General features: G+C 40.9%; 1 protein-coding gene across 1 annotated transcript in view; it reads left to right on the top strand.

Moving 5' to 3' along the window:
• The first annotated feature begins 477 nt into the window (after nucleotides 1–477).
• Nucleotides 478–20,159, top strand: part of RNF32 (ring finger protein 32) — a 39,861-nt gene continuing 20,179 nt past the window's right edge. Inside the window, exons 1-6 of the mRNA XM_008688576.2 lie at nucleotides 478–1,585; nucleotides 2,536–2,800; nucleotides 6,490–6,632; nucleotides 15,327–15,359; nucleotides 15,900–16,024; nucleotides 16,199–16,307. Coding sequence (XP_008686798.1) covers nucleotides 1,571–1,585; nucleotides 2,536–2,800; nucleotides 6,490–6,632; nucleotides 15,327–15,359; nucleotides 15,900–16,024; nucleotides 16,199–16,307 — 690 coding nt within the window. The 5' untranslated portion in view covers nucleotides 478–1,570. The remainder of the gene's footprint in view (nucleotides 1,586–2,535; nucleotides 2,801–6,489; nucleotides 6,633–15,326; nucleotides 15,360–15,899; nucleotides 16,025–16,198; nucleotides 16,308–20,159) is intronic.

The raw sequence follows: 20,159 nt of genomic DNA, 5'->3' as shown, positions 1-20,159 counted from the left end.
AACTGTGATGACACTACAGGATGTAGAAGGGGCAGAGTTTTCAAAAGCTCACAGTACAGATACTCGAGGTAAAACTGTGGAGTGTAGACAGCTAGCTGCGACTATTAAAGAGTTTCAGTGTGATGTAAATTCTGTTCTGCCAGGCGATAGGCATTTCGAAAGTAGAAGATTCTGGAAGGGATCCACAGCATTTTAAATATCTTGTACCATTTCTGCAGTCTACACAGTCCTGATGCAACACTAGACAGAAATTTCCTTCGTGCATCTCAAGGCCAGAATTGAAAGCGAGCGGGGAGAGGCTGCAATGAACACCATGTAGTTTCTAAAGCGGCTTCACAGCCACTGAGCCCTGGAGACCTCACAGCTCTGTTTCCACAAACCCCACTTCTACCCTCTGCACTAATTTAAGGCAGGTGTTGATCCTTAGATACATAGTTTGGAGTAATTCCTTGCTACTCTTAAAAGTAGGCCTCATTTCCTAGATTAATAATTTACCGTTTTCCCCCCATTCTGTGTATTTTGGCCTTGTCTTGAGAAGCTATACCTTTGCCTAAAAATTAAAACGACCGATTCAAATTCTTCCCCCCGTTTCAAAGGGAATTAGAGCAAAATAACCATTTACAGAGTATCTTCTGCATGAAAAGGCCCATTCAGATACTCTCCAAAGATGGTCTCATTTAATCCTAAACATAACCCTGCAAGGAGTGTATTATTACACCTGTTTCAAGGTGAGGCAACTGGAAGTCAGACAGTCAGCATCTCACCCAGCTCACAGCTAGAGCAAGACTGGAAGCCAGGTTTGCCCCCCATTCTGTCCATGTTCCAGACAGACTGCAGGCAGCCAGTTACTCCCCATGCATCCCAGTATATTCATTGTTCCCTTTCCCCCCTAAATAATAACCAGTGCCGAGGTCCTGAGTGCCTTTGCTCCTCTGGTACCTGTAGTGTAGTGTGTTCACTTTCCTCTTATCTGTCCTGCAAATCCCAGTTTAAATGTTCTCTCTTTAGAGGTATTTCACTTACGGGGCTGCCCGGCTGGCTCAGCTGGCGAAGCATCTGCCTGCGGCTCAGGTCATGATCTCAGGGTCCTGGGATCGAGCCCCGCGTCAGGCTCCCTGCTCGGCGGGGGTCTGCTTCTCCCTCTGTGTGCTCTCTAATAAATAAAATCTTTAAAAAAAGAAAAGAGGTATTTCACTTACTATTCTCTGGTCTTTTCAGTTTCAAATTTTGTTGTACTTACATATAATATTATATAGACCAATGCACTGTTCTCATTCAAATTCATATGTTCCCTCCAGCTAGCTGGAGGTTTGAGGACAGGGCCCCACCAGTCATGACTGGCTTGCATCCCACCAGAATCACAGTGCGTAGCTTAGTGCTGTGCTCTGGTAGGCATTTCCATAGCAATCAGACTCTCAAACATACCTTCCCTCTAGACTTTATAAGAGATGTTTACATACACTCTAACTTGGACTTTCTGTTGATTATGTTTTTACAGTGGAAGAATTAAAGGAATGTGATATGATGATATAACTTGATATAGCCAAGCAGCAAGTTTGCCTGACTCAGCATGTCAAAAAACAAGGTACAGAATCCTGTTCTAAAAAAAAAAAAAAAAATACTGTTTTAAATCAAATCTTGCCATCTGCAATGACATGGACGGAACTAGAGGGTATTATGCTAAGCGAAATAAGTCAGAGAAAAAGACAGTTATATGATTTCACTCATATGTGGAATTTAAGAAACAAAACAGGATCAAAGGGGAAGGGAGGGAAAAATAAAACAACAAAATCAGAGAGGGAGATAACCCATAAGAGACTCTTAATCATAGGAAATAAACAGGGCTGCTGGTGGGGAAGGGGGTGGGGGAATGAGGTAACCGGGTGATGGACATTAACGAGGGCACATGATGGAATAAGCACTGGGTTTTATATAAGACTGAGAATCACTGACCTCTACCTCTGAAACTAATAATACATTATGGGCTAATTAATTGAATTTAAATTCAAAAAAATTTTTAAATAAAACAGTTTTACTCATGACTATATTTTAATTCAGCTGTTTGAAAGTATAAAAATAAAGTTGCAAACCTCACTCCAATGAGGAACTATCCACCATAGTACTGACTGCAAGCAGGTCATAGGTGCCCAGCAGTTTTATTCCTTGTTAAGTTTTTGCCAAAAAAAGCACATACTTAAATGCAAGATTCCCTTTCATATTCCAGAAGCAAGATTTCGCCTCGAATCTAATTTAATTGTAATGAAACAGAATGTGTTCAGGCATGTACAGCTTTTATAGGTCATAATGAATTAATTCATATTATATTTAAGACCTTAGTAATTAAATGAAAAGATGTTACTATGTCACCAACATAAATGATGAGACTGGGCTTTCCCACACTTATGTAACGTGGGTCAAGCATTCTTCACTATTAAAGTTGGTCTAGTATGCCACCCGGATTGAGTATTAAAGCCTAAGTTTTCGTCCAAATGATATATAATGTTCCATATATAAGTCTTTTTTCCTACTTTTTAGGGTCGTTCATTGAAACAAGATAACTTAGCAGTCACTGCAGTTGCTTTACAAGATCACATCTTACATGATCTTCAACTTCGAAATCTTTCAGCAGCAGATCATTCCAAGACAAAGGTACAAAAGAGAGAGAGCAGATCCAAATCTCTAAAAAGAAATACAAAAGCAATAATAGATACTGGACTTAAAAAAACTATACAAGGCCCTAAAGTGGAAGATCCAGAAAAAGAATATGTTCTTGATCCAAAACCACCACCATTAACTTTAGGTAAGTTAATCTTGTCATTCATATTTTGGCTCATTAGAGCTAAGGAATCTAGTTGAGATTAATAGTACAATTTTTTCTGGAACAGAAATGGTTCTAATTTATAATCTTACAGAAAGAATGTATGTAGTAAAGTTTGAAAATGACGATGGGGACAATATGAGCAAGAAAATAAAGACAGTACTACATAGGATAAATAAAAATAGTAGAATACAATTAATATCCACTAATCCACATGGATGGAAATCAATCAATCAATCAATAATGGAAAAGAAAAAGCTCGCTCTTACAGTACAATGACAACTAATAAATTTATAGACAGGGGCCAGAAATAGAAAATAACCACCCAGCCAACAGCACGGTAAGATCAAGCATCAGTGGAAGCTAAGACGCAGGATGTGGACGCAGCCTCTCAGCGCGCCCACGCACCACAGCGGAAGCATAGCAGCCTCATATTGGTGACACTGTGCCAGCAGCACCCTGACCACGTGACCCAAGTGCCATCACCAAAGGGATACATGCTGACATGCCCCCCACCCCATGCTCTGAGAAACGTGCAGCAACCCCTTCAGGGTATTCTTGCCAAAATGCGTATCTGAATTTAATCACAAGAACACCACACCCACCCAAACTGACGGACACTCTACACACTTCCTGGCCAGTACTCTTCAAAAGTGTCAAGAAAAGCAAGTGAAGACAGAGAAACTGTCCCAGATACAAGAGACAAAGGGGACATGACAACTGAGTGCTATGTGTAATCTGAGTCCCAAAAAAGGACTTCAGTGAGACAAGAACGAAATCCAGTACGGAATACAGATTAATTGGCAGTGTTAGATCAATGTTAATTTCCTCGTTTTGATCATTGAACTAGGGTTATGAAAATATTAACATTTGGAAAAACTGGGTAAAAGGCACATGAGGATTCTTTATACTGACTTTACAACCTTTTGCAAGTCTCAAATTATTTTAAACTGTAAATTCAGAAATAGAAAAGATTTTTAAAGATTTTTAAATGATGCTGGGCATGGAAACTAGGTTTGTCTGGGGGCGTTGTGCCCTTGCACAAGTGCAATGGATGGAGGAGGTGCGGGGAGTCCTGCGGGCTGCAGCTGCAGGTGTAGAGCCTGCTGCTACTGCAAGGCCAGTGGAGACTCATTACTTCCCGCTGCGCTGCAGACGGTGCCACTCGTCCTCTGGGAAATGGCGTAGCTCAAAAACACACAGAGGCTCGGAGGGATGTCATGCAGTCATGTAGTGAGTATCCTGTGCATTTATAACTTATGAAGATGACCAACTAGATGACCATCATAGTCAGTTTAGCAGGAGAGGTTTAAATTAGACATCAGGAAGGACTTCCCAATTTGGAAAATAAGTGAGGTTAAAAAGCAGCTCTTTATGAAAAAGAAATTTTTAACTATGATGCATATTAGTTACCAATACGTGTTGAACCATATGCTCTTCATTATTATCTATTTATCATATTGCACTCGGGTCTCTTCTTGCTGATTTTCTGGAGTTCTTTATGCACTCAGCATATTAATCCCTGTTGATGTAGCCACTGAGAAGGTCTCTCAGTCTGGCACTGTCTTTTAATTTTATGTGTTATTTTATATTGAATAAAACCTTCATTCTGATTACTGTTAAATCCATCAGTTTTTCTCTTTATTATTTATGCTTTGGGTGATTAAGAAATCCTTACCCATTCTGAGATCACAAAGATTTTCCCACATTTTCTTTATTTACCTTCACAGTTTTGCCTTTCATATTCAGACCTCATCACAGTTTATTTTGCATACAGTACTGGCAAAATCAATTGATATAAAAATTGACATTAGATTCCTCCCTCAAACCATTAGCTATTTTTTCTTTGTGGACCAGCAGCACCACCTTTTGCCTATGCCAAGTTTTCCATGTTCATACAAGGCAGGGAGAAAGAAAGAGTCGGATGTATGATTTAGGGGCTTCCGTTTCTACGTCAGGATTTTACTGTTTTAATTCTTCATAGTTTTGTAATATGTCTTAATAACTGGCAAGAAAAGACCCCAAATTTATTCCCCCAAATCTCAGAAGTATATTCTTTCCATACACTAAAATACAGGGGGTGATATTCTAATTTTATCTTTGTGGAGACATGCCTTCTAAAACCTTCCATTACTCTGCATCCATATGGACCAGCTTCTCTGTGGGACTGGTGCAAAGCCGTCAGCCTGGGATGTCTTCTCGGCATCACCCTGTGGGCTGACTCCCTTTGGTTCTCTTGCACTGGATCCTCTCTCCCTGATCGCACAGCTTCTCCTTCTTAGTTGACGCCCTTATTGGGGAGAAGTGGCTCCTCCAGCATCTTCCTGGGAAAGTGCATAAGAGACCAGTGTACAAGCTTATAGACACAAAGATATCTTTATTCTCTCACAGTCCATTGACAGTGAATAAAGAATTTCAACATGGGAGTCTTTCTCAGAATTTTGAAAAATTTGCCTTCTCACGTCTGGGTTGTTGGAGGCAAGTCTGATGTAATTCTGACTCCTGACCCTTTTTGAGACCTGTCGTCTCTCCCTCCCTCTTTCTCTCATACACACAAACACACAAAACTTTGAGATCTGCTTTTTGTCCGTACAGCTGTGACGTTTCACAGTGGTGGGATTTGGTGTGAATCCTTCGTTCTGGGCCTTCCTGGGGCCTCTCAAAGAAACTCACATCCTCTTCTGGGAAATGTTCTAGGCTATTTTAAGATCTTTACTCTTGATTTTCTGTTTTCTTTATGGAATGTCTGTCTTTCAGATGTCAGGCCTCCTAGATTGTTCCTTTAGGTTTCTTATCTTCTGTCTCCTGCTTTATCTCGTCTTCCTACTTTCTATGAGATACTTTCACTTCCTCTTCCAGTCTTTGAGTTGACTTTCACGTTTCTACTATAAGATCTTTGATTTTTAAGAGTTCTTTTTTGTACACTGAATGTTCCTGGTACAGCTTCCTGTTCTTGTTTTGTATATGTAACACTTCACTTTCTATCTGAAGAGAGCCCACAGGGTGGCACTTTACCCATTCCCTCATTTGGGGGTGGTGTGCGGGTGGACGCTGGTGCTCGTGCCCCCGCCAGCACTGTGCCCCAGCTGTAGCAGCCCCCACTGGGATGTGAGCTCTGTGCTTGATCCAGAGGGGACACATGGTGGGCTCTCAAATATTGCTGAGGTAAGGAATTGATCCTGACAATAATTATACGTCATAAGAATTTTTATCAAGGGAAGAACCTGATTGATGCTCTTTCTGTGAAGGTCACTAGTGGCAAAAAACAAAACAAAAACAAACAACACACAACTTACCTGGAAGAAGACAACACTGAAGGTTGAAAGATAAATTAGGTGAAAAGTAAGAACCTTTGGCCAATACATGTGAAAACCTAGTATTCTTCAACTTTTCTTCCTGAAAATTGGATAGCAGTCCTGCCTACTGTAGAGAATATTGTGAACATGATATAGCTGTAGGGAATTCTTCATAAATAAAAGCATAAAACACAAGTGGAAGGTATTATTACCATTGACTTCAATGCAGCACGGAAGAGCAGTATTCCACATATGGTGGAAGAAAGTGGTATGTGTTGCTTTCAAATTTGTTTACCAAATAATGTCATTAAACTGTATATGAGTACTATGTTCTAAATATATTGCAACTTCTATTTCGTATTGTTTTAACTTTAGCACAGAAGCTGGGCCTCTTCGAACCTCCCCCACCGCCACTATCCTCAGGTGAATGGGAAAAAGTGAAACAAAGATCCATCCTGCAAGGAGACTCTGTGCAGCCATGCCCAGTATGCAAAGAAGACTTTGAACTTCGCCCCCAGGTGTGTAGCCTGAAGATCAGATAAGCAGGCTTGGGGACTAGACTGAGCTGGAGCCTAAGATCCCAGGCTTCATTTTTCTAGTTTCTTCCACCTACATGACCTCAAATACTTTTACATTTTCTTTTCCATTAATTAAAATGTGTGTGTGTGTGTGTGTGTGTGTGTGTGAAAGAGAAAGAGCTAAACACCCTCATTAAATAGTTTTGTTTATTTACTGAATGATATTCTCAAGTACAAAGTTCATACAAAAGGAATGCTCCCATTCCACCAGCTGGAAATAGCCGAGGAGCGACTGGAGGCCCTGCTAGGAGGAGCCCAATGCAGGAAGAATGAAAGCAAATGGGAATTTTAAGTTGTTTTATAAACTGAAATCATAACAGAAAAGAAAAACTAGGCTTAACTATCTCCAAAGAATTTGTGTAAGAATCTTTAAGTAAAATCTTTTAATAATCTTTATTCATGAAACTTTACCACAGTAAGGTTGATGATATTATAGATAATATGTAATCAGTCTGGGTCATACGTTTTTCTGTACATACTATGTCTGCCTAATCTTTTGTAATCTCTTAGCAGTTAGGGATGCTTCTACTGCTAGAATTTTGTGTTTTGTTATAAGCTAGTGGCCACCCTACAACAGTTCCCTATGCATGCAGCATTGTGCTTCTTACAGAGCAGACACTTGGACATTTGCTGGAAAAATATAGCAAACGGAGTCAAAGCAGGTCTAAAATTCATAGCCTGGGAACCTCGGGCTTTACTCACTACCTGGCACTTATAAACTCTCAAACTTAATTTGTTTTAATGAGTTTCATCGTTAACAAGTTAGTTCACGGTCATAAAACGTTTGTTCTTCACTAATTTGAATTCACAAGTTATTTTAAACATACTCATTGTATTCCACTTCTCTATCAAGACCTAATCTTACATATATGAAAGCTGGGTATTTTGGAAAAATTTTAGCCCTTAAACCACAGAATTATCATCTAGGATAATTTAGTATTTTAGTGCAGCAAGAGTTAATAGAACCACAAGGAGTCTTTCTGCCCCCAGCAACCTCTTTTTTAATTATGCTATAAATATTTAGCCTGACTGTGTATGAAGAATGAAAGCTTACACTGAATATCTTCAGCAGGGCAGCGGGGGGATCAGGATGCATCATGCCCACCATTTCTTCCATTCTGTTTTTTATAAATTTCTCGCTAAATTATTATTTTTGTTTGGTTAACAGATAGATGCTTGTGTTTATTTTGCATTTTCAGTTAGTTATTGTGCCGTGTTTAGGTTTTTCCTTCGTTATACACAGTACTTGGCATTTCCCCAGCATTTAATGATTTCAGAGGACTTCAGTAATTCTTGTGCATCACTGAGGGAGGCATTGTACCCACTTAACAGATGAGGAAATAAGTCAAGTGATCTACAGCAGGGTGGCTCAGGAAGTGTTCTCAAGGTCAGGTGGAGTCTAATCCCAACTTCTAGGACATTTTTAGTGTATTTACCACCTCTTAATCGTTTATTTTTATCTTAGAGAATGTTTGCCAATAACAAAAATTTACGGACATTTAAAAGTATAATATTTTAGGGGCGCCTGGGTGGCGCAGTCGTTAAGAGTCTGCCTTTGGCTCAGGGCATGATCTCGGCTTTATGGGATCGAGCCCCACATCAGGCTCCTCCGCTGGGAGCCTGCTTCTTCCTCTCCCACTCCCCCTGCTTGTGTTCCCTTTCTCTCCGTCAAATAAATAAATAAAATCTTTAAAAAAAAAATAAAAAAAATAAAAGTATAATATAAATACACGGAAGTGTATTCAATACAGATCATCAAATATCTGTTCATAAAACACTCAAAGATTATTCTATATAGCCTAAGGACAGGAGTTAAGATGGAGGAAGAGTAGGGCAACCCTAAGATTGCCTTGTCCCTCGAACACAGCTAGATAACTATCAAATCATTCTGAACACCCAAGAAATCAATCTGAGGACTGAGAGAACAAAACTGCAAGTCTGTAAGTAGAAAAGCAACCACCTTTTGGAAGGTAGGAGGTGCAGACAGTTGATTTGGGAGAGATACAACTGTGGGTACTGCGGCGGGAAAGGAGCCCTGTTTACAGAGACTACCGCAAGGTTTTCTACACAACAGAGTGCAAAATCTCAAGTTTTAGAAGTCTGCCACCGCCAGGGTCATGCCTGGCTTAAATGTGCTCAGGTGGGTAGGCGGGATGGACTCAGGAGTGGATAGGATGGTCTGAGGATCCCCTGCGTTACAAAAAGAATGGGTGGCATCAATATGCTTCACTGTTTCCAGGCAAAGGAGCTGGGACTCTGGTTGACGGCAATGAGCATGGGTGCCCGCACTCTGCTCCACCTTGCCATGAACTCTGACTGCTGTGTGGTCCTGCGACCACTTTCCCAGCATGGTCCAGGCAAATGGCAAAAGCACAGCAAGACCCTCCCCCAGAGGAACAGCGCCGGTCCATGCCACAGGTCCACAAAGTTTGTGGAGTTGTAAAACCCAGTCCTACCTGGGATAAAACAGCTCGGACACAGGTTGGGTGAAGGCAGGGATCTGACAGAAGCTAGGAACACAAGAGTGGTGACTGATTGCCCTTCTATGAGGGCTCACTGAAGAGTGGCAGGGAGCAACGCACTTTCAGCGCCAGACTAGAGAGCAGGGTGCCGCCATATTCATCCTATCCATCAACGCTGCAAAGTCTTCAGGGAGCAAAACAGCGCCACCTAGTGGAGACTGGCGCTGCTTACACCAAGCCCCGCCCCCCTGCACCCTGCAGGTGCACTTCCACTAGAGCATGTCCACCTGAGAATCAGCGCAACAAGTCCCTCCCCCAGAAGGCCAGCAAACACCTGGCAGGTACACCAAGTCTACTGATCATAGAGTACTGCAAAGATTAATTAAGCTCTAGAGGAAATAGGATTTAGCTTACTTTTTAAATTTTTTTATTTTTCTTTTTAATTCTTTTTTATTTTTTAATTTTTATGTACATATTTTATATATATATATAGATTTTTTTTAGATCTAACTTCTTTTAACAAGTAGACCAAAAGGACCTAGTTGTGTTTTTTTCTTTTTTTCTGCACAAAATGATAAGATGGAGGAATAAATCCCAAAAGAAAGAACAGGAAGTAGAACCGATGGCCAGGATTTTTTTTTTCAAATTTTTATTTAAATTCTAGTTAGTTGACATACCATGAAATATTGGTTTCAGGAGTAGTATTCAATGATTCATCACTTAACATACAACACCCAGTGCTCAACAGGACATGAGCCCTCCTTAATGCCCATCACCCATGTGGCTCATCCCCACCCACATCCCTCCATCAACCCTGTTCTCTATCTTTAAGAGTCTTTTATGGTTTGTTTCCCTCTCTTTTTTTCCTTCTCCCTCCCATATGTTCACCTGTATTGTTTCTTAAATTCCACATACGAGTGAAATCATGTGGTATTTGTCTTTCTCTGACTTTTTTCACTTTGCATAATATACTCTAACTCCATCCACATCATGGAGAATGGCAAGACTTCATTCTTTTTGATGGCTGAGTAATATTCCTTCGTGTATATATACCACATCTTTATCCATTCATCAGTCGATGGACATTTTGGGCTCTCTCCATAGTTTGGCTATTGTTGATAATACGGCCAGGGATTTAATCAAGACAATATAAGTAAGATGTCTAAACAGGAATTGAAAACAACAATTATAAAGATACTAGCTGGGCTTGAAAAAAAAGCTTAAAAGACTCTAGAGAATCCCTTATTGCTGAGATAACTAAAATCTAGTCAGGATGAAATGTAAAATGCTATAACTGAGATGCAAATCCAAATGGATGACATAAAATGAGGGTGGATGAAGCAGAGGAACAAATCAGTGAGATAGAAGATAAAATTATGGAAAATAATAAAGCTGAAAAGAAGAAGAAAAGAAAGGTAATGGATCACCACGGTAGACTTAAGGAACGTAGTGACTTATTAAAATGCAAAAACATTCGTATCATAGGAGTCCCAGAAGATGAAGAGAGAGATAAAGGGGCCGAAGGTTTATTTGAGCAAATTCTACCTGAAAACTTTGCTAATCTGGGGAAGGACACAGACATCAAAATCCAAGAAGCACACAGAATTCCCATCAAATTCAACAAAAGCCAGCCATCGCCAAGGCATATCATAGTCAAATTCACGAAATACACAAACGAGGAAACAATCCTGAAGGCAGCAGGGGGGAAAAAGTCCTTAACCTGTTAGGGAAGACAGATCAGGTTCACAGCACACCTGTCCACAGAAACTTGGCAGGCCAGAAAGAAGTGGAAGGAAATATTCAACATGCTGAATGGGAAAAATATGCAGCCAAGAATACTTTATCCAGCAGGGCTCTCATTCAGAATAGAAGGAGAGACAAAGAGATTCCTGAACAAAAACTAAAGGAGTCTGTGACCACTTGACCAGCCCTGCAAGAAATATTAAGGGGGACTCTTTGAGTGGGGGAAAAAAGACCAAAAGCAACAAAGACTAGAAAGGAACAGAGAACATCACCAAAAACACCAACTCTACAGGTAACACAATGGCACTAAATTCCTGTTTTTCAATAATCACTCTGAATGTAAATGGACTAAATGTTCCAATCAAAAGATACAGGGTATCAGAACAGATGAAAAAAAAAAAAAAAAACCAAGATCCATGTATATGCTAGCTATAAGAGACTCATTTTAAACCTAAAGACATCTGCAGATTGAAAGTGAGGAAGTAGAGAATCATCTATCATGCTAATGGTTATCAAAAGAAAGCCAGAGTAGCCATACTTATATCAGACTTATTTATCTATCTATCTATCTGAGACAGAGAGAGTGTGTGTGTGCATGATCTGGGAGTGGGGAAGCAGAGGGAGAAGGAAAAGCAGACTCCCCGCTGAGCAGGGAGCCCGACGTGGGGCTCAATCCCAGGACCCTGAGATCATGAACTGAGCCAAAGGCAAATGTTTACCTGACTAAGCCACCCAGGCACCCAAACTAAATTTTAAAACAAAGACCATAACAGATGAAGAATGGGGGTGCCTGGGTGGCTCAGTCATTAAGCATCTGCCTTCGGCTCAGGGCGTGATCCCAGAGTCCTAGGATTGAGCCCCGCATCGGGCTCCCTGCTCCACTGGGAAGCCTGCTTCTTCCTCTCCCACTCCCCCTGCCTGTGTTCCCTCTCTCACTGGCTGTCTCTCTGTCAAATAAATAAAATCTTAAAAAAAAAAAAAAGGAGATGAAGAAGGGCATTATATCATAATTAAGGGGTCTACCCATCAAGATCTAACAATGGTAAATATTATGGCCCCAACTTAGGAGCACCCAAATATATAGATCAGTTAATAATAAACATAAAGAGGGGCACCTCTCAGTTGGTTAGGCATCTGACTCTTGATTTCAGTTCAGGTCATGATTACAGGGTCGTGAAATCGAGCCCCACATCAGGCTCCATGCTGGGGATGTGCATGCATGGGATAGGTGGGTGAAGGGTATTAAGGAGAGCACTTTTTGTGATGAACACTGGGTGTTGTATGTAAGTGATGAATCACTGAATATTGCACTGTATGTCAACTAAGTAAAATTTAAATTAAATTTAAATTTAAAAAGAGAAAAATCCCAAATACACAACCTAACCCTACACCTAAAGGAGCTAGAAAAGGAACAAGAAAAAAAAACCTATAACCAGCAGAAGAAGGGAAATAATAAAGATTAGAGCAGAAATAAATGATTTAGAAACAAACAGCAGATCAATGAAACTAAGAGCTGGTTTTTGAAAGAATTAATAAAACTGACAAACCCCCCAGCCAGACTTATCAAAAAGAAAGAGAAAAGTCCCAAATAAACATAATCATAAATGAAAGAAGAGAGATCACAACGAACACCACAGAAATACAAATAATCCTAAGAGAATATTATGAAAAATTCTATGCCAAAAAACTGGGCAATCAGAAAGAAATGAACAAATCCCTAGAAACCTACAAACTACCAAAACTGAAACAGGAAGAAATAGAAAATTTGAACAGAGCCATAACCAGCAAAGAGATCGAATCAATAATCAAAAATCTCCCAAAAAACAAAAGTCCAGGGCCAGATGGCTTCCCAGGGGAATTCTACCAGATATTTAAAGAAACATTAATACCTATTCTTCTCAATCTGTTCCAAAAAATAGAAATGGGAGGAAAACTTCCAAACTCATTCTATGAGGCCAGCATTACCTTGATTCTAAAATCAGACAAAGGCCCCACTAAAAAGGAGAATTACAGGCCAATATCCCTGATGGACATGGATGCAAAAATTCTCAATAAGACACTAGCAAAACGGACCCAACAGCACATTAAAAGGATTATTCACCACAACCAAGTGGGATTTATTCTTGGGCTGCAGGGCTAGTTCTACATATGCAAATAACTCAATATGATCGCCACATTAATAAAAGAAAGGATAAGAAAGAACCATATGATCCTCTCAATAGATGCAGAAAGAGCTTTTGACAAAATACAGCATCAATTCTTGATAAAAACCCTCAACCAAATAGGAATAGATGGAACATACCCCGACATCATAAAGGCCATATACAAAAGACCCATAGCGAATATCATCCACAATGGGGAAAATTGAGAGCTTTTCCTCTATGGTCAGGAACAAGACAGGTATGTCCACTCTCACCATTGCTATTTAACACAGTACTGGAAGTTTTAGCCTCAGCAACTGACAATAAAGAGAAATAAAAGGCATCCAAATCATCAAGGATTTGGAGACAACATGATACTCTATATAGAAAACCCAAAAGACTCTACCAAAAAAAACTGCTAGAACTAATATATGAATTCAGCAAACCCACTGGATATAAAACCAACATACAAAAATCTGTTGCATTTCTATACACCAATAACGAAGCAACACAAAAAGAAATCAAGGAATTGATCCCATTTATAATTACACCAAAAACCATAAGCTACCTAGGAACAAACCTAACCAAAAAGGTAAATGATCTGTACTCTGAAAACTACAGCACACTTAATTAAAGAAATTGAGGAAGACACAAAGAAATGGGAAAGCATTCCATACTCGTGGACTGGAAGAACAAATACCATGTCTATGCTACCCAAAGCAATCTACACATTTAACACAATCCCTGTCCAAATACCACCAGCATTTTTCACAGAGCAGGAACAAACAATGGGAGACTCTTCAAGACGGAGAACACACTGAGGGTTGCGGGAGGGAGGTGGGTGGGGGATGGGCCACATGGGTGGTGGGTATTAAGGAGGGCTCTTGTGATAAGCACTGGGTGTTGTATATAAGTGATGAATTACTGAATTCTGCGCTGGAAACCAACATTGCCCTGTATGTTTACTAACTAGAATTTTTTTTTTTTTAAAGATTTTATTTATTTATTCGACAGAGATAGAGACAGCCAGCGAGAGAGGGTACACAAGCAGGGGGAGTGGGAGAGGAAGAAGCAGGCTCATAGCAGAAGAGCCTGATGTGGGGCTCGATCCTATAACGCCAGGATCACGCCCTGAGCCGAAGGCAGACGCTTAACCGCTGTGCCACCCAGGCGCCCCTCTAACTAGAATTTAAATAAAAATTTGAAGAAAAAAAATAAAAAGAATGGGGACTTGAGCACACAAAGGATGCTATTAGATTAAACGGTGATAATTTAAAAGGACCCAGATTACTGAGGCTTTCCAGTTTAGGCTTGTTGGCAGTAAGTTTCAAGTCGAGGTTTTATAACTTGGTGAGTTCTATTTATTGCAATATGTCTTCCATTCTTCCTATTTGAGAAGTAAAGAGTAGAGTAGAGGAGGGGGGTCCCTAAGATCAGGTGCCCAAGTATCTGAGACGTCAGTGGTCCCCGGAGTCTTGCCCGCCCTCTCTTCTCTTGGTCCCACACACTTGAGAGAAGAGAAGCCAGTGGCTGAAGGCTCAGCCCCCTCACCAGGCTCCCGCTGTGCTTGAAGCTCACTGGTGCTGGTGTCCTGCTATCATCCCCCAGCTCTCCTTCCGGAAGAAACACCCACCTCCCTCCTTATCCTACAGCCCAGAATATCACTGTGTGATAGGGAATCTGGGTCACAGAGAGGTGATATTTTCCTGTGAGCGTACTTCCCCCACATTTAAGAAAGAAAAGGTGATTCCTATGTCTCCAGGATTTACTTCTGAAACTCTGTTTAAATTTAAGTGTGTTACAGTTAACAAGCTGTGATTCTAAGCCCTTCAGGGTGCCGCTCAGTTGAACAAAGCCCCACACAGAGATGCCTGCTCCCCCTCCCTCTGCTCCTCCTTCCCCCCACATCCCCAGTGTGGGCTGGGCCTTCCCCCCACCACACACTCCAGCTTGCACCCCTTCTCAGAGTCTCCCCAGGAAATACACCTACTTCAGAAGTTGTAAATATACACTAATTTTAATGACTTAGTAGCAAACATCGCATGTTTGATGTTTCAGATTGCTGTTAACTTAGTTTTTCTTGTTGAATTATATGCCTGTGCTGTGCTCAACTTCAATACTAAATATTAGAAGTATCAAGGTTATTAATCTGCTTTTTTAATTTTTCAAAGAAACAACACAGCCTACCTTTTAAGCATTCCGAATTTTTATTTTAATTAACGCATTTACGCTGTTGCTCTTTTAACACTAATTTAAACTTCAAACATTTTTTGTCTTCTCTTGCACAGGTGCTGCTTTCATGTTCGCATGTGTTTCACAGAGTGAGTGACTCCGGCTTCCCTCCCCTCAGAAAGTGTGCAGTGCGTCAGCCTTGTAGCTCTCACTCCTCTAAAGTCTAAGAAGAACCGCGTATTTTATCCATAATCACCACTTAGAGTTAGAAATCTGACTTTAGGCTACGGTACAATTCATCCTGTTTTGAAAATCATGAGTTTTATGTGACAAAAGAACCACAGCTGTTTGTGTAACACTGTGCTGTTAGTAATGCTCATCACGGTGACTGACAGCTTGCTTCCTACGACTTCGCTGCCTGGGAGCCTGCTACACTGGGATCAGCTACCTTGACACAAGTGGTTCTCAGAAGTTTTTGATGTATCTGCACGTATGTTCTTGTAAAATTTCATTTTTGGAACAAGTTTCATGAGGAAGGTGTTAACATCTGATGAAACTTCTTCCCTTTATAATCTAAATTGGACTGTCTCATCATTATGAGAGAAAAGAACACTATAATTACATTAGAAGTAAAAATGTTATTTATAAGTAATTGCTTATAAAATTTTAAGTGAAATGTTTTTCTTCAGGCATGCCTCCAGGCTTTTGAAAAGTTCGCAAATAAAAAAACCTGCCCTCTCTGTAGGAAGAACCAGTATCAAACCAGAGTGATTCACGACGGAGCCCGGCTATTCAAAATAAAGTGTGCGACGAGGTAGGAAGGGTCCCCTCACCCATGGACACACCCTGCTGCAGCGCCAGCTGCGATGACTCATTTTAAAGCAAGGAGGGATTCTGCCTTGGCCCTTGCCTCCCCAGGGCCTTACCCTGTTCTGAAGTACCTGTTAAGGCCATTCTGAGTGAGTCACTTCAAACATCTGTGTTCTAGGATCCAAGCTTGCTGGAGGGGACACGTGGTCAGGAAGTGGTACCAAGACCTGAGGAGAAAGGTACCTCCCACAGATGCCAAGATGAGAAGAAAATTCTTTGAAGAAAAGGTAGGTCAAGATCCTTGAATCTCCAAGTAGTCTGTGCCCACCAGTGATTCACTGGGGTCAGGGAGGCCCACAGAGGCAGTGAAGCCCGGAAACTCACTTCATTTGTAGGCTTTGTACAAACTCTTGAGATCCGCTGAAAACCCCATTCAACATAAACTGGCTTTCCACCCCAGGTGGTAAAATACACCTACATTTTCTTTTCTAGCTAAATCATAAAATTCATAAAAGTGGAAGAAGGTTAAATTCAAAACAAATTTGGTTTGGCCATTTCGTGACACTAGCTTAAATAATCTCTTCAGATAAAGGAATGGATAAAGCTTAAGTTTTTCACATCCCCTGAACGGCATGTTGAAAAAATTTTATTTATAAAAATAAAGCTCCCACTGTGCTACAGTTTCACCAAGTGTCTCCTTGGGCCTCATGAGGTCACCAAAATGTGAGTTTCAGAAATATAATAACCTCAGTTTCTACCCTTTCTTTAAGCCATTTTTTAGCTTTTATGTTTACTTTTTGCCTTACCAATTTCCATCACTGTACCCCATCCAAAAAGGGCAGGCGTGGTAGACCGGAAGGAGGCAGCGGAGCCCGGGCTCCGGCCTCAGTCCAGCCTCATCGGCTGGTGGCTCCAGGTGAAGCCTCCATCTCCTCACGTGTAACAGGACAGTAATGCCCTCGACCCTGCAGGGCTGCTCTGACACTAGAGCACAGCAGGCACGTGAGAATGCACGGCCGTCATACATGTTAGGATGCTGTCTGAGCTCATCTTTATGGTAACTACCTTCGGATTTCATCATAGTCCATATTGTTCTTGGCAGCATTCTATGACAGAACAGTGTTCTGACATCATGTGGGCTTTAAATCACGAAGATAAAACTCACAGTTGCACTTTCCTGTAATCATTATTTATGGTAGGGTCCCTTACACATTTATTTAGATCTTCCCTACACTTAACTTGATTTTTGAGCCTGCACTCCCGTTTGGAAAACGAGTGATAGAGGATTACTCTTGACTGTATAAAAAGATCCCTTTTCTCTCCCTAACTGTTAAGTCCTTCAGCATGTGAAGCCTAAGTGACCTCAGTCCTGTGCTTTGGGGGAAGAGGCTGATGTTCACCGTATGCTTCATGGTTTTATCAGACTCCTAATCTGACCTTCTCTGTGCATCTTGTAACCTCGCCATCCTTGTTTGTGCCCTGGGTGAGGGGCTTCTTGACAGTGCCCAGGACTGTGTAGGGATCCTGAAACTAAGCACATTTAGGCTCGACTCTCAAACAGGATGACACCAGATTTTCCCAGTACCCTTCCTGATCACTCAAGCAGTTGGTCCAAGCAATGTAGTCACCAGTGTGTGCAAGAGAAAATCAGGATCTTGGCTGATTGTGATGTCATTAAATCTCAGATTTAAGCAAGAAAATACACTTCTCTGCCCTCAAGAGTAGGACAACATTCAATGCAATATATGGATAAATAACCCTAAAATCCTATGTATCTTGAAGACGAGAAGACTGAACCGCTGGTGGAGAGATGAGCCTGTACAGCAAGGGCAGCCTGAGCATTGGGCGGAGAAGCCGCATGTGCTGCCCTGCCCTGCACTGCACCAGGAGGGGTCCGCTCCAGCTGACACCAGCATGGGGCGGCTCCGGGACATGGGCAGCGCCTACAGCAGCGCCTACTGGTCACTGAGGTAGAGGCAGGCGGGGGGAGCTCAGAGGCTATGGAGAGAGAATCTGCCATTCTACATGTGAATAAGAAAAGCTGTATTTTCTGAGCCATTCATGCACCTTATGGCATGAATTAGGGAGCAAAGGATATTTAAGGAAAGGGGACAGAGTCCTAGTGAAAGCCCCTCTTCCCGTTTCTGCGTGTGGGGAGGACAGGAGAAAAACTTTGCTTTGTTCGCCACCACCCACTTGACAGAAGAAACAGCAAATCGGCTAAAACCCCTGAGAACTTACTGGGAATGTGTGCCACCTTCATCTTTCTTGACAGTGAGCCTTTGCTCTAACTACTTACAATGCGGTGTGCTGACCTCCTTTCTCCATCTCCACTCCTCTGACCTTTGTATCTGGTTTTAAAAGGTCCTTGTCTGTAGACCAAGATAATGAATTCAACCTAACCTGGAGTCTTCAGTTCTGTTCCCCACAGTGAACCTGTCTTTTGGGCAGTTTATCACTTCCTCAGCAACATCTTCCCTCTCCATCAGAGACTGGTGGTCTCTTGAGGGGTCACTCATGCTCAAGTCAGTGAGTGACTGTGTCCACGGCAAGTTTTCATCCTTCTCATACGTCCTCCTCTGGCTTTCCTCTATTCTGTGTTCTGTCAGCAATTCTAATATATTATTACTCTTAGTAATTCTAATGTAATACTGTTTTGGCTTTCAAATCAGAAATTGTTGATTTTTTTCTCTTACAAAATTTTAATTACAGATGATAGTCTTCTACCTATGTGTATAAATATTTTTTCATTTGCATACATCATCTTATTATAATTTTTGAAAATATAGGCTACACTCTGCTTTTACATAAAGCAGAGTTATGAGGCTCGACTGACTATATATCTATACACAAAACACAAATGCACACACACATGCTTGCAAAAGACACACACTGTAATTCAGATCATTATTCCCCAAAAGTATTGATTTAGTATTATACTCAATTTGTTGCACAAATAGGCATTTTATAATTGCTTCAGCTATCTATTTTTTTAATTAACTCTATAATCCTCAGCTCTCTCTGCTAGTTCCCTAAATGTTCTCTTCAATTTCATCATTCCTCACTCTACTCACTTATCCCATTTGGCCATAAACATTGTCATCTATAAGCCCAAACTTCATTTTATTTTTTTTAATCCAGTTAGTTAACATACAGTGTAATATTAGTCTCCGGTATACAATTTAGTGATTCAGCACGTCCATACACCACCCAGTGCTCATCACAACCAGTGCCCTCTTTAATCCCCATCACCTATTTAACCCGTGCCCCCACCGACCTCCCCTCTAGTAACCGTCAGTTTGTTCTCTAGAGGGAATAGAGTTCTTGGTTTGCATCACTCTCTTTTTTCCCCTTTGTTCATTTGTTTTGCTTCTTAAATTCCACATATGAGTGAGATCATATGGTATTTGTCTTTCTCTGACTGACTTATGTCACTTAGCATTGTACTCTCTAGCTCCATCCATGTCACTGCAAATGGCAAGATTTCATTTTGATGGCTGAGTAATATTCCACTGTATGTATACACCACATCTTTCTCCGTTCATCAGTCAATGGACACTTGGGCTGCATCCATAGTTTAGGTATTGTAAATGATGCTGCTATAAACACAAGGGTGCATGTATCCCTTTGAATGAGTGTTTTTGTATTTTGGGGGTAAATACCCAGTAGTGGGATTACTGGGTCATAGGGTAACTGTAGTGTTGACTGTTTCCTTCACTATGCAGAAGCTTTTTATTTTGACATAGTCCCAACAGTTTATCTTTGCTTTTGTTTCTTCAGGAAACATATCTAGAAAAAGTTGCTATGGCCAACATCAGAGAAATTACTGCCTGAATTCTCTTTAAGGATTTTTATGGTGTCAGGTCTCACATTTAGGTCTTTAATCAATTTTGAATTTATTTTTGTGTATGGTGTAAGAAAATGGACCAGTTTCATCCTTCTGCATGTTGCTGTCCAGTTTTCCCAACACCATTTGTTGAAGAGACTTGTCTTTTTTCCATTGGATATTCTTTCCTGCTTTATTAAAGATTAACTGACCGTATAATTGTGGGCTTATTTCTGGGTTTTCTATTCTGTTCCATTGATCTACGTGTCTGTTTTTGTGCCAGTACCATATTGTTTTGATCACTACAGCTTTG

The sequence above is a fragment of the Ursus maritimus genome, unplaced genomic scaffold (genome assembly GCF_017311325.1).
Source record: "Ursus maritimus isolate PB19 unplaced genomic scaffold, ASM1731132v1 scaffold_3, whole genome shotgun sequence".
NCBI classification, from domain to species: Eukaryota; Metazoa; Chordata; class Mammalia; order Carnivora; family Ursidae; genus Ursus; species Ursus maritimus.
This window is presented reverse-complemented; position numbering and strand designations above follow the sequence as displayed.